The 14,585-nt window shown below is 50.3% G+C and overlaps 1 protein-coding gene across 1 annotated transcript in view; it reads right to left on the bottom strand.

The window, feature by feature from the left end:
• Nucleotides 1–14,585, bottom strand: part of LOC8034042 (protein quiver) — a 49,399-nt gene that overhangs the window by 15,004 nt on the left and 19,810 nt on the right. Inside the window, exons 2-3 of the mRNA XM_029974485.4 lie at nucleotides 4,253–4,303; nucleotides 1,965–2,108 (exon numbers count right to left, since the gene is read on the bottom strand). Of these exons, the coding sequence (XP_029830345.1) occupies nucleotides 1,965–2,108; nucleotides 4,253–4,303 (195 nt within the window). The remainder of the gene's footprint in view (nucleotides 1–1,964; nucleotides 2,109–4,252; nucleotides 4,304–14,585) is intronic.

The following is a 14,585-nucleotide window of genomic DNA, read 5'->3' as shown; positions in this document are numbered from 1 at the left end:
TTGCATTTTATAGACAACTGCAAGCAAGGTGCCCCGACCGGTGCACCATGATTGCAAGCACGTGCAGCTTGCGACTGAACGAAGCTTTGAAAAGCTTGAAATTGCACCAGCTTGTCCGGAGGAGCGGAGGCGAGGCGACGGCAGCGCCGATCTTAGCAGCCTATCAATGTGAGCTTGCTCTGCGCATGTGCTCTGAACAGCGCACTCAAATCTGGTGTCCGGTGAAAACCCCCTATTCTTATGGCTTCCGTTGACGTCCTATCAGCGGCCATTATGGTGGCATTACGGGTGAACGCGTACCTTTTGCAGTGTACATTTCGCACCATCGAAGTTGCTTTTTCTTGGCAGAACAAGTAGGAATGACCCAGAATGACCACCAGCATAGAGCGATGACTTCACAGAGAAGCCACGTTAGAGCGCCAGACTTAGGGCATTTGGTGCCCTAAGTACTTTTAGAACACCTAATACGGGCGGATGGTCTCAAATATAGCTTTCGAATCCCACGAACGCAGACTGAAATGAAGGCCCAAACCTTAACCACACGCTTTTGAAAAAAAAAAAAAATTGTCACAAATGGAAGTAGGTATTACTTCGGGGTATCTTGTCTATGAATTAAGTTAGGCGATGCGACGCCTTTTAGAGCAATGTACACTTATTCTTCTTTGCGATCAGAGAAATCACAGATGATATTTTCGAGTCGATCCGTTACTCGTGCAGCGAGAGTGCTTCGAACACTTGCGCATAGTCTGAACGTGACAATATCTTTGCGCTGTGGTAGTAGTTATTCCTACATATAGCTTGCCTCGAACCCCTAATTCTATAGCACAAAACAAACACGCTGCTGAAAAAGGAGCCACCAGGGGCTCTAAGCTGGACATTCGGCAAAAGAAACTTCGGCGAGCTTTCTGACCATCGCGATTGGTCAGCGTCAAGGTCAAGCGCGGCGCTGCTGGCCAATCGCAGAGGTCAGAAATCTCGCCGACATTCTCGTTCAGTGTCCCGCTTACGGCCTCAGCATGGTAAATCAAAACCAAACCTGTGTATAAGTCGCACTCATAATGTTTTTACCCAGTCGGAAAGCGGCATGGATTAAAATCTGACGCACGTACGAATGGCAAAAATTACCCTGATTTTGGGACGGTTTTATCGCTAATGTAACTCGCTGGTGAGCCCTTAATTCAGTTCTCCAGTTTAGAGCTGTACCGTAACTGCGGGGTAGGTCAATATGTTCCAATATTCTGATACCTGGCGCAAACGATATCAAGCAACAAAACAGGCTACACGCTAAAATAATGACACCCTTAAGCCGCAGTCTCTCTACTCATACTACATCGTACAGAAGACATGGTGCTCACTGGAGACACCACGACGGAATTACCTGCGGACACTTTTCAGGCATGTTCGAAGAATGTTCGTTTCGGTCGTCATGCAATAAAGAAACACAGCTCAGACATTGTAAGCAGACTGTCTCGTGTATGATGTATTAGTGGCGGTACCGCGGCTTTATGGAAAAGGTGAATCACTTTGCCTTATGTATATAACCCCTTCCCTAGGAGGACCACGCTGTGGGTGTCCACGTAGAGTTTGCAAGCAGTTAGCGCACTGCGTGCACAAAGAGGACCAACAATACAAACGTCACGTATACCATTGCACAAGACCGGTGCCGCAATCCTGTCCACAACGTAAGAAACGGGGGCGGGGGTTTATCACGTTCACGCTCTTTGTTTCGTTATTCGGTGCTCTCATCGGGCAGCAATGTATGAAAAGGTTCCAAGCAACAGTATAGCCTATACTCTGAAAATGCGAAGCGTGCGCATATACTCGAAATAAGGGCACTGAAAGATAGTACGCGTGAGTGTAAGTGCACTGAATAAGGGCACTGAGAGATAGTACCCGTGAGTTCATCTTTAAGGGTGTAAATACGTGTCTATTTGCGAAACGAAGGTAGTACAGGTGTAACGTACGCTTGCCGTGCCTCTTGACGATCTTGACGCAGCAGCCTTGGCACTCGCGTAGGACGGGCCGGTTCTCTACGCTGTGGTTGAAAGGGTCCAGACAGCGGGGCTCCTGCTCCGAGTTGCAGTCGTAGCACTGGATCCGGGAGTCCGCTGGACAGCCGCAAAGAAACGGATATCATTTCCCACCCCACCGTGCGCCCTCCCGACAGGCAGGAGCAAATCTGCGAGCCGCTAAGGCGTGGCGGAGCTGCAACGAGTGCTTTAACCTAAGCAAATGCCTTGACCGTTGCAGGCTAAGAAACTCGGGACAAGCCCATCCCGCAAAGCCCTGTGCTCGCCATGCTAGGTGATTTCTTTCTGCTAAGCTTTCCTGCGTTTCTCATGTTGCACTTAGACCATAAGGAAATACACTTAGCGAAAATCCAACGGCCTTGGCGCTGGCATGTTTTCCGTAGTTAGAACGACTGGAGGCGCCGAAGCCTCGAGGTTTTTACTTTTGAATTGTGTGTGTGTGTGTGTGTGGGGGGGGGGGGGGGGGCGGCTGCTGGCATCTATCGTCGTGAGCATCTAGGGCGCCAGTCGAAACAGCCGTCTCTGCTGTCTCGGCGAGTCCGGTATCTCGGTGCGCCGGTGACAGCTAGCCCTCTCCCTCGGTGCCGCGTCGACAGCGTGATGCGCACGCGTCCTCTCGGACGCGACACTGCTCACATGGCTAGGAAATGATTTGGCGAGGTAGGCGCACTGTCGAATGCAAATGAGAGGAGTATCCTACCTAGTAAACTTTGTGAACTAAGCCTCGAGCCCCTTCCCCTTTCACTTCGAATAGGCTGCGGCGTTCCCGAAAGGAAGGACACCACCGCATGATGCTTCGGAAGTTCGCGGTCGTGGCGTGCTTTGATATGGGCCAATCCGGCCGTCTGAATTGTCCCCATAAAGCTATTCCACGGTATCTTTCCAGGACGTCACCCGGTCGGTCGAAGGTTGAGCGACGTGTTACACTCCAAAAAAAAGTATGTGCGTTCGTTTTCGTGCAGAACACGGTGGCAGCCAATCACGGCGAACAGCGAAAGAATCTCAGCGAAGGACTAAACTCAAATACGAATAGACAAAAAAAAAAAAAAAAAAACGATGTGCGCAGGGACAATGTGCATGACGTTTTACTTGCTAACTGTCTTGGGCACATCGGCTTTTTGAGATCCAATCGTTTCTGAGTTCCTTTCTTTGTTCAATGTATTAAGTTCGAAGTACCTCAAGATTATTTTGATCATGTGATCATCGGTCTACCGATTTGGTTTATAAGATGAAACAGCCGTGTCATTCGTTCGCAAGGATAGCATTTAATAATTTCGAATAATATGGAATCGCAATATTGGCAATATCAACAATAATGAATCTACTAATGTTTATACCTCATGACCGGTACCACTATGGTCGTGAAATGCCTCGCAGCGCGTGTATGCATTGCGTTAGGTTGATATCTTTTTGTTGGTCGTTGTAAGAGTCGAATAAAAACAGTTCTCAAAGATCGAATTTAGATCTGACTGTGTCGTGATTGAAGCAACAGCAACAACAACAACAAAACAACCGAATTGGCAGCGAAGAAACCAGATATAGATAAATCCCCCATATACTGTAAACGACTTAATTTTCACGAGGACCTATTTTTTTCGCGAATTTCGTGATTCGCCTAAAATTCGCGAAATATAGGCCCCGCGAACCATTCGGGTAAAATGTAAACACATTGGAACATATATTGAGATTCCAGCGCGTCGCGAAACTTCAGCTTATTCTAAAACTTCAGCTTTGACCTAAATCGCGAAATATTGAGCCCGCGAAAAATAAGTCGTTTACAGTACAATACAACTAACACGATTAATTGTTAAAAAACGTTCTTCCTCGGCAATGCCTTCGCTCAAAAATGGCGTAGTGCAGCAAGTGAGATGAGAGCGTCGACAAGAACACGCATTTTTCAACTAAGGAGAAAAAAAAAAAAAAACATTACTTAAAACTACAACATTAATCATTAGCTGTGTCACCGCTTTTTTCCACGCATACTTTTCTCGTTTTATTTCAATCAAAGAAACTTTTTCGCATAAAAAAAAAAATACACGAGCCTTTGGAGTGCCATCTAGCGGCGGTCGAAGAAAGCCCGGCAGGTGCCGTAAGCGCGCGGAACTGCTGCGGTAACGACAGCTTCCGCGCCAGATTGCCTCCGGCCGCCGTTTGAAGCGCCTCGGTCAATTTGGGCTCGGAAGTCTCTCATCGCAAACGAGCTGAACGGGGGACATACTCACTCAGGCACTCTTCTTCTCCCAGGGCGCAAGAAAACGTCGCGCAAAGCGAAGCTGCAAGAGAGAAACGATAAACGCACGAGTTAGGCACGAGTGCTTACGAGCATCAACGAAAAAGGGCGGGCGACTGCACTGCCAGCAATAAAGCGGGCGCCCGCTCGCTGACTCTATAGCCCCATGTAGCCCGTACACAGAGCGCCCACTATGGCGAATAATTGGAGCTATATATACAGCTACGCTTAAAGCATCGGCACTTCATATATTCCCGGGTATTTTTGTGGGTTCCGCCGTTTTTGGTGTTTAGTGCTGCCATTTGAAAATGAGACTTTCCTGAGCTTTGGATATATACCGTGTCAGGAGGTACAGGAGCTATTGTTTTGCTCTGTCAGACTGTTGGAATGTTTCTGGAGTACGGGGAACTATAGTCCGTTGCAACCTAAGAACGAAGGGCGAGGGTTAGACGCGCCGGGGAGGAGGAAGCAGACGGAACGCTGGAGAAGAAAGAGGCAAACCTCCTTCTCTCTTTAGCGTTACGTCTGCTTCCTCCTCTCCGGCCCCTCTTACCCTCGCCCTTCGTTCTTAGACAGAGCTTCAGATAACTGGCAAACAATGATTTCATGCTGCGGGGCCATTGAAGTGCCTCTTCTCTTGCGCGTACAGCTTACTCAGTGGCTCGAATAGACATTTGCTGAAGTGTGTGGTGCCCCCAGCGTCTGCTTGACGCATGGCGACGTTTAGATGTACGGCACGTGAAATTATTCAAGAAGCCAAGAGGAAGTTGACTTAGTTTAACAGTTTGTGATTTGAGACCGCAGAGAAGGCAGTAGAAAAAAAAAAAGTATGCGATAACCTTCTTTTCCGATCCCTTTGTTATTATTTTTTTTTTGTGTGTGTGTGTGTGTCCTCGGAGCTGTTCGTGATTAAGAAATAATAAATCATGCCGTTACCAGGATATACGAAGCGTTCGAGCCGGCACGAGCCTACATCCGAACAGCCCCACAATTCCCCTCGTCGCAAGGACTTCTGGGATTTTCCGTTAACGTCTATTGGAGCACATAGATGCGTTGCAGCAGTTAGGCACGGGCCGCGGCCATGTACCATCAAACTTTCACATTTTGTTGACATTCATTCCGTTCGCTTTACTGCATCGCTGGGGTGACGCGACGGGCAACTGACCACTTGTAAGCCTTAGTGTTCTTGTCCCCAACGCGGGATTCGTGTGGATTCATCATTACCACTTCAGTGACTCGGCATCTCAGTGGGGCAAGAGACTGTCAATTAAGGCGGCTCAAATCTGGCGCGCGCGATCGGCACGGAGGCAGCTCGGATAATTTTTAATCTGAACTGCGGGAAACTGAATGACACGCGCATGCCGCTAATAATTTCAACTTCAAATGCGTAGAGTACACATTAACGTATAGGGAGAAAAGAGTTTTGTGGCGCAACTGCTTGTTGAAGCTGCTCACTAATAGCTTAAGGGAAATTCACCTGCTCCTCACTAAATGGGCAAGTTTCGCTACACAAACCCGAGTTTCAGGAATGCACGAGAGTATTCATTCTTTTGTATATTCATTATGAAAACGTAAGGAAGGTCGTGCAGCCCTTAAACTTTTTCCCGGGAGCGCTTGGGTATTTTTAAGAAAATTATGAGAGATGAACATTTTGACTGTCTCGAGCGCATTTGAGACAATTTTAAAATTACAATTACTTAGAAAATAAAAGTGACAAAGGTATGGTTGCACGTACAAGATATGTCTCCTACCTTAATATTAAAACCTTGACGAAAATACTAGATGTTGTGGTATTTGCGTATTTGTGCAAATAAAATTTAACAAGACCGTTTTCGCTATATTTATTTCTTAATCGGTTTAACGAGATGGCGACACTATCACCAAAGGGTGGGCCACAAGTCAAATCATTCGTCATTGTTTCCTCGTGCTTGCACGGACGGCGGCCCGAAGAATGTCCTGTGTGCGATATCTGTCTTCTGCTCCCACTAAAGTCACTGGATCTGGGAAAGTAGCGCCATTGCCTTCCCACCTGCTAGCCGGACAAAAACAAATACCCACATACAGACGACAGAACCTCTCAAGGTGATTGGCTCATCGCTGTCGGTTGCTATGGTGATCGCCATTTTGGACCCCTTCGAAGCTTCGAAAGGGTCGTTAAAACTAGTCGCACCAAGACCACTCTGTAGCATCATCGTATACTGAAAGCGTTCCTAGGCCAATATGAGCGTCTTTGGCACTGTGCATGCAATAAACTTATCACTCACGCTTACTTCCCCAGATCTGATACGACTGCTGACTGGGCGAGTTGGTAGTTCATATCGAATAAATAACGTAACAGTGCACAACTAGAGAAACACTCGCAAACTCAGACACACCAGCGCTGAGTGAGTGTATATTTTTTTGGTGTGTCTGAGTTTGCGAGTGTTTCTCTAGTTCTGCGCTGCTACGTTATTCCCCAGACCTCTTACAATTATGATGCTCTTTGCGTGTTTCACAACAATAAAATTATTTTTCAATGCCTCCAAGCACTGACGTTGCGTGTGATGGCGGTACAAAGATGTACGGCATCACACGTGGCGTCGGTGCCGCGTGTGATGCCGTATGATGCCGTATGTGCAGATTTGAGAGGAACTGAAGCTGCGCGAATGCACGGACGCCAATAGATTTGGCCATAGCCTGCTACTATAAGGAACTATGATTTGGATTCATACTTCGTCTTGCTTTAGCATGAAAAAAAATTGGGTTGTGTGTATGTTTGTACAGCCTAGAACTTGATCTGCCTTAGCGGGCCACGAGTCTCCCAGCTGTAGATGAGAAATGTAGCCAGTGCAGTACAACCTCTAGCCTGGAGTCTTTACCGTGCACCACGCTGTAGTGATACACGACCGCACCCCGATACGATGCTCATTCAGATCGAAACGGACAGGGGCGGGGATTGAGCCAAGGATGCCTGAGCTCTGCAGCGCGAGCTTTCGCTCCACGTGCTCCGAGCTGGTATGCGCTAGGCCACTCGGCTACCAATCCCTCACCCTTAGCATGGACTAACTGCGAAGGCTCTGCAAGCGGGCGTGGCTAGCCTTGACTGCCTTGACTGGAGCACCCCCTGCACGAACGCTCGTGTATCCGCCGAAGCTTGGTCAAAAGAAACTGTAGCTAACGCCTTTAGCACGCGCGGCTAACAATAGTCCATGCTAAGGTGAGACCAGGGGTGCTATGTTGCGCTTTTTGCACTCCCAGGAGACTTGGAAGAGGGAAGTGACGTCAACGACCAGAGCAAATCAGATTGGATGTTGACAGAAGAAAACAAAATCAACATCCAATCTGCATTTCCTGCGTTGTTGACGTCACTTCCCTCTCCCTAGTCTCCTGGGAGTGCAAAAAGCGCAACATAGCCCCCCAGCGTTGGGTCAGACCAAGTATAGACGCTTTAAACACGCACCAAATTGAACCGCCATTGCCGACCTTCTCTCGTCTTACCGAGATGCCGAGCCACTGAAGCGGGCGTTGACGAGCCTCCACAAAGGCCTATGCTGGGGAGAAGGACGCAGTAAGACCTATAAGTGGCCATAACCTGTCCTGCTGTGGCAATGACGAAGTGAAGCGCGGAATAAGAGGTAACAAAAGCTGAAGTTGGGTTATGGCGGCGAAAAGCCCACCCCGAGCGCCCGACCTGCATGCCTGCAGCTGTGAGAAACACGGTTTGTTTTCCGGAAGAAAGTCTGCGCCATCTATCCGGCAAAAGCTACAAACATATCGCGGCTGAACACTCCTTACCCAGGGTGTGTCGGCAAATCCGATGCACCCGATCATCGCTCCGCGGCCAATGATTTTGCGGCATTAGCCGATAAGAACGAGGACGAATCAATCGGGAAGCAAGAAGTGCAAGAAGCGTGAACATTACAACCTCGCGTTTTGTCCCGCCTCTACTTTTCCGCAGCAGCACACAGGGAAGTTGCAGTGAGTGCATGCGACCACCAGAAAGGCACTCGACAAACGAGGAGGAAGCCGAAAAATACTTCTCCGACCTAAAAAATTCCATCGGCGACGATCTGAGTCTGAACGTAACGTCTCAGCTTTCGCGTGATTATATCAGGATTGGTCAAAACACCGCTCCATGCATCGCACAAAAGACGTGGGATGCGCTGCAGACAAGACGTCGGAATTTTCCTTAGACAATTATCCGAAGACAGTTGTCTGCGGGCACATCTCAAGCATGTTCGAAGCACGCTTGCTTCGCACATACGTGTGCTTGAAAGTGTCGGCAGTCAGTGTTTGTACGAACAATGTGACTGTCATACAAAAAACAACACAGACAGTGTCATCAGACTATTTTCTACGAGGTGTTAAAGTAGAGCGACCCTGGATTCATGTTTTATCAGCAAACCGACCATTTTTTTTTATATTTCCCGCCACCACTTCCTACCCAATACTACCACTTCTCCGCCACCACTTCCTATACCCAATACTAGATAGTACGAAAATACACACACAAAAAAAAAAAAAGCTTGCTTCTCTCGTCGACCGAGTTTACGCCTTAACAACGTCCCGCCGCGTTATGTTTACATGCTTTGCGGAGAGCCGTATCTCTCAAACCATTTGAGAAAACCGTCGTAATTTATTCTCTTCTTAAATTACGGCCCCGACCGTTGTCGGCCGCGAATCGCGGCTGGAATGGAATCATTCCGCAACGTTATCGCCCTCGTTTTCTTTTGTTCTTGTTTTAGTTCTTTTTTAAATGTTTTTATTACATGCACGCGCGTTTGTAATGTACTGTAAATAAAAGTTACAAAGTTCGCAGTGTACCGTTTAGAGCCGATAAATTCGCACTCGCGCTGTCACGCTCCAAAATTTAATTTTGTTTTGTACATTTCGCGAAACTCCCTCGTGTACGCAGTGCGACAAAATATATCGAGCGTGCATTGAACGGAGAACGCTGCAATGGGAAGGTCAACGTCTTCGCTACTGGGTCATTCCATACCAAAGGAGACGGGGCAAATTTTTTCACGTCCGGGATACGTACGAAAAAAAAAAAAAGAGAAACAGATGCCTCTCACCTTTTACCTCTTTTGTGGTAAAAATAACTTTTATCTTTTGCGGATGTCGTGTTCTAAATTTCTGGAATTCCCACAAAACCTACGTAGTTAAGCAAAACATTGTAGAACAAGTGTTGCTTACCACACCCATATAAGTTGACACCTAATTACTTATTATTATGCCCCATCTTACATTAAAATACAAATATTGAAAGACGCCATTTTGAGTACAAATAGGAGTTCCAAAAAGAAGGGACTTTATGAGATGTCTTTGTTTTTTGTTCTTTTTTTATTCAACTTGGATTTGGGTGTTACCTACTACACTTTCTTTTTCTTTTTTTTTTCTTCGTTCTCTTGAGACTGATAATGAAATAGCTCGTGTTACATTTTCAAAGCCTTGTTTTCTTGCGTTTTAATTAATTGACAAAATTTCCAGTTCATGCCAAATCGTCCATATTGAGAGCCAGAAAAAGCAAGGTGGGCAGCGGTGCCCGGAACTTTTGAAATAGCCTAAAATTCGATCCACCCCATCTTTTCAACATATATGAAAATTAGAAACGCACTTTTTGTTCTCGCTGAGAAATCAGTTTTTAAAGATGAGCCTTTCCGACCATGCCTCCAAGCGACGCACCCATACGTTTGCCAGCGCCGTCGCAAGATCCCCAGATGCTCTCCTGAAAACACGTTTTATTCAGTTGAAGTGGACGTTATCCTGACTTCCATACATCCGTATTTTCTTTCCGTTACATAATAATAGTCGCGCCTCAAGTTTACTCTAGTTCTGCTTAGGTAACTGCCGACGAACGCAGGCCTGCACCGTCTGCTTCCCGAGTTTGTGAATGCATAATGCGCGTCGGCTTTGTTCTGTCCTATGTCCAGATATAAAAACAATTCGGACCGGATAGCTCTTCACCGATGCGAAATGATAACGCTGATGTCGATAGAATATGTAGTGCTATCAAAAGCAGTGTAAAAATGGGAAAAGCATTCCACTCCTTACGGCGGACGCCTCACAACCCTGAGGTTCCGCTCATGTGCAGATCAGTATACTCCGCGGAATACTCTGGACGCCAGCAAAACATGGCTTGCATGCTGAGCTCACTGGTATTTTCAGAGGAAGTGTGTTTGATATAAAAGGTGGGAGTTACATAGGTGCCGTCTTCGCCATCTTAGTGGACTCGGCGGACATTAGATGAGATAATAACCTTTATGATAAGCCCGTTTATTAAACAAAATTTTTAATTTTTCAATAAATTTTAATTAATGGTTTTATGGCTTATGTTGCAATTGCAGTATTGACTACAACTACTATCAGAGGCTTGACCAATTAACCGAGTTCGCGAAAGTGTAATATTTTCTTAGATAATATTATCGATCAGCTTTCGCGTTTTACTACCGATTTCAATATTGCGCGCAAAAAAATTGCCCCAAGCCCTGCCCACAATGACGTTTAGAAGAGTGACATAGTAGTTCCCATGACGTCGTAGCCATCTCGGCAGCGCGTCCTTGCTTTATGCGACAACGAACTACGATACATCTTAGTTCTATCAAAATACATTTAAGTTCAATGGGGAAGCGACGTCACTGTTATTATTTTTCATCGGTGAAGAACCATCCGGTCTGAATTGTTTGTACAGTCGTGTGCGATATGAAAGTGAACGCCGGGCCGTCGACCGCTCCGTGCTATCAGCGCCATGACGCGGCTGCCGTGGCAGCCACGTCATGGCGCTGATAGCACGGAGCGGTCGACGGTCCGGCGTTTACCTTCATACCACGATAAGCGAGGCGTCACAGCAGCCGCGTCATGGCGCTGATAGCATGGAGCGGTGGACGGTCCGGCGTTCACCTTCATATTGCGATAAGAAAGCGAGGCGTCAAGGCAGCCGCGTCACGGCGCTGATAGCACGGAGTGGTGGACGGTCCGGCGTTCACCTTCATATTGCGCTAAGAAAGCGAGGCGTCAAGGCAGCCGCGTCATGGCGCTGATAGCACGGAGTGGTGGACGGTCCGGCGTTCACCTTCATATTGCGATAAGAAAGCGAGGCGTCAAGGCAGCCGCGTCATGGCGCTGATAGCATGGAGCGGTGGACGGTCCGGCGTTCACCTTCATATTGCGATAAGAAAGCGAGGCGTCACAGCAGCCGCGTCATGGCGCTGATAGCATGGAGCGGTGGACGGTCCGGCGTTCACCTTCATATTGCGATAAGAAAGCGAGGCGTCAAGGCAGCCGCGTCATGGCGCTGATAGCACGGAGTGGTGGACGGTCCGGCGTTCACCTTCATATTGCGATAAGAAAGCGAGGCGTCAAGGCAGCCGCGTCATGGCGCTGATAGCACGGAGTGGTGGACGGTCCGGCGTTCACCTTCATATTGCGATAAGAAAGCGAGGCGTCAAGGCAGCCGCGTCATGGCGCTGATAGCACGGAGTGGTGGACGGTCCGGCGTTCACCTTCATATTGCGATAAGAAAGCGAGGCGTCAAGGCAGCCGCGTCATGGCGCTGATAGCACGGAGTGGTGGACGGTCCGGCGTTCACCTTCATATTGCGATAAGAAAGCGAGGCGTCACGGCAGCCGCGTCACGGCGCTGATAGCACGGAGCGGTGGACGGTCCGGCGTTCACCTTCATATCTCGATAAGAAAGCGAGGCGTCAAGGCAGCCGCGTCATGGCGCTGATAGCACGGAGCGGTGGACGGTCCGGCGTTCACCTTCATATTGCGATAAGAAAGCGAGGCGTCAAGGCAGCCGCGTCATGGCGCTGATAGCACGGAGTGGTGGACGGTCCGGCGTTCACCTTCATATTGCGATAAGAAAGCGAGGCGTCAAGGCAGCCGCGTCATGGCGCTGATAGCACGGAGCGGTGGACGGTCCGGCGTTCACCTTCATATTGCGATAAGAAAGCGAGGCGTCAAGGCAGCCGCGTCATGGCGCTGATAGCACGGAGTGGTGGACGGTCCGGCGTTCACCTTCATATTGCGATAAGAAAGCGAGGCGTCAAGGCAGCCGCGTCATGGCGCTGATAGCACGGAGTGGTGGACGGTCCGGCGTTCACCTTCATATTGCGATAAGAAAGCGAGGCGTCAAGGCAGCCGCGTCATGGCGCTGATAGCACGGAGCGGTGGACGGTCCGGCGTTCACCTTCATATTGCGATAAGAAAGCGAGGCGTCAAGGCAGCCGCGTCATGGCGCTGATAGCACGGAGTGGTGGACGGTCCGGCGTTCACCTTCATATTGCGATAAGAAAGCGAGGCGTCAAGGCAGCCGCGTCATGGCGCTGATAGCACGGAGCGGTGGACGGTCCGGCGTTCACCTTCATATCTCGATAAGAAAGCGAGGCGTCAAGGCAGCCGCGTCATGGCGCTGATAGCACGGAGTGGTGGACGGTCCGGCGTTCACCTTCATATTGCGATAAGAAAGCGAGGCGTCAAGGCAGCCGCGTCATGGCGCTGATAGCACGGAGTGGTGGACGGTCCGGCGTTCACCTTCATATTGCGATAAGAAAGCGAGGCGTCAAGGCAGCCGCGTCATGGCGCTGATAGCACGGAGTGGTGGACGGTCCGGCGTTCACCTTCATATTGCGATAAGAAAGCGAGGCGTCAAGGCAGCCGCGTCATGGCGCTGATAGCACGGAGTGGTGGACGGTCCGGCGTTCACCTTCATATTGCGATAAGAAAGCGAGGCGTCACGGCAGCCGCGTCACGGCGCTGATAGCACGGAGCGGTGGACGGTCCGGCGTTCACCTTCATATCTCGATAAGAAAGCGAGGCGTCAAGGCAGCCGCGTCATGGCGCTGATAGCACGGAGCGGTGGACGGTCCGGCGTTCACCTTCATATTGCGATAAGAAAGCGAGGCGTCAAGGCAGCCGCGTCATGGCGCTGATAGCACGGAGTGGTGGACGGTCCGGCGTTCACCTTCATATTGCGATAAGAAAGCGAGGCGTCAAGGCAGCCGCGTCACAGCGCTGATAGCACGGAGTGGTGGACGGTCCGGCGTTCACCTTCATATCTCGATAAGAAAGCGAGGCGTCACGGCAGCCGCGTCACAGCGCTGATAGCACGGAGTGGTGGACGGTCCGGCGTTCACCTTCATGTCTCGATAAGAAAGCGAGGCGTCAAGGCAGCCGCGTCATGGCGCTGATAGCACGGAGTGGTGGACGGTCCGGCGTTTGCCTTCATATCGCGATAAGAGAGCGAGGCGTCACGGCAGCCGCGTCATGGCGCTGATAGCACGGAGCGGTCGACGGTCCGGCGTTTGCCTTCATATCGCGATAAGAAAGCGAGGTGTCACGGCAGCCGCGTCATGGCGCTGATAGCATGGAGCGGTCGACGGTCCGGCGTTCACCTTCATATCGCGATAAGAAAGCGAGGCGTCACGGCAGCCGCGTCACGGCGCTGATAGCACGGAGCGGTCGACGGTCCGGCGTTCACCCTGATATCGCGACAAGAAAGCGAGGCGTCATGGCAGCCGCGTCATGGCGCTGATAGCACGGAGCGGTGGACGGTCCGGCGTTCACCTTCATATCGCGATAAGAGAGCGAGGCGTCACGGCAGCCGCGTCATGGCGCTGATAGCACGGAGCGGTCGACGGTCCGGCGTTTGCCTTCATATCGCGATAAGAAAGCGAGGCGTCACGGCAGCCGCGTCATGGCGCTGAAAGCATGGAGCGGTCGACGGTCCGGCGTTCACCTTCATATCGCGATAACAAAGCGAGGCGTCACGGCAGCCGCGTCACGGCGCTGATAGCACGGAGCGGTCGACGGTCCGGCGTTCACCCTCATATCGCGATAAGAAAGCGAGGCGTCATGGCAGCCGCGTCATGGCGCTGATAGCATGGAGCGGTGGACGGTCCGGCGTTCACCTTCATATTGCGATAAGAAAGCGAGGCGTCAAGGCAGCCGCGTCATGGCGCTGATAGCACGGAGTGGTGGACGGTCCGGCGTTTGCCTTCATATCACGATAAGAGAGCGAGGCGTTACGGCAGCCGCGTCATGGCGCTGATAGCACGGAGCGGTGGACGGTCCGGCGTTCACCTTCATATCGCGATAAGAGAGCGAGGCGTCACGGCAGCCGCGTCATGGCGCTGATAGCACGGAGCGGTCGACGGTCCGGCGTTCACCTTCATATCGCGATAGGAAAGCGAGGCGTCACGGCAGCCGCGTCATGGCGCTGATAGCACGGAGCGGTCGACGGTCCGGCGTTCACCTTCATATTGCGATAAGAAAGCGAGGCGTCACGACAGCCGCGTCATGGCGCTGATAGCACGGAGCGGTCGACGGTCCGGCGTTCACCTTCAT

Source organism: Ixodes scapularis, unplaced genomic scaffold (genome assembly GCF_016920785.2).
Source record: "Ixodes scapularis isolate PalLabHiFi unplaced genomic scaffold, ASM1692078v2 PGA_scaffold0__279_contigs__length_252992795, whole genome shotgun sequence".
NCBI lineage: Eukaryota > Metazoa > Arthropoda > Arachnida > Ixodida > Ixodidae > Ixodes > Ixodes scapularis.
The sequence above is the reverse complement of the archived record's forward strand: the minus strand, read 5'-3'. Positions and strand labels throughout refer to the sequence as shown.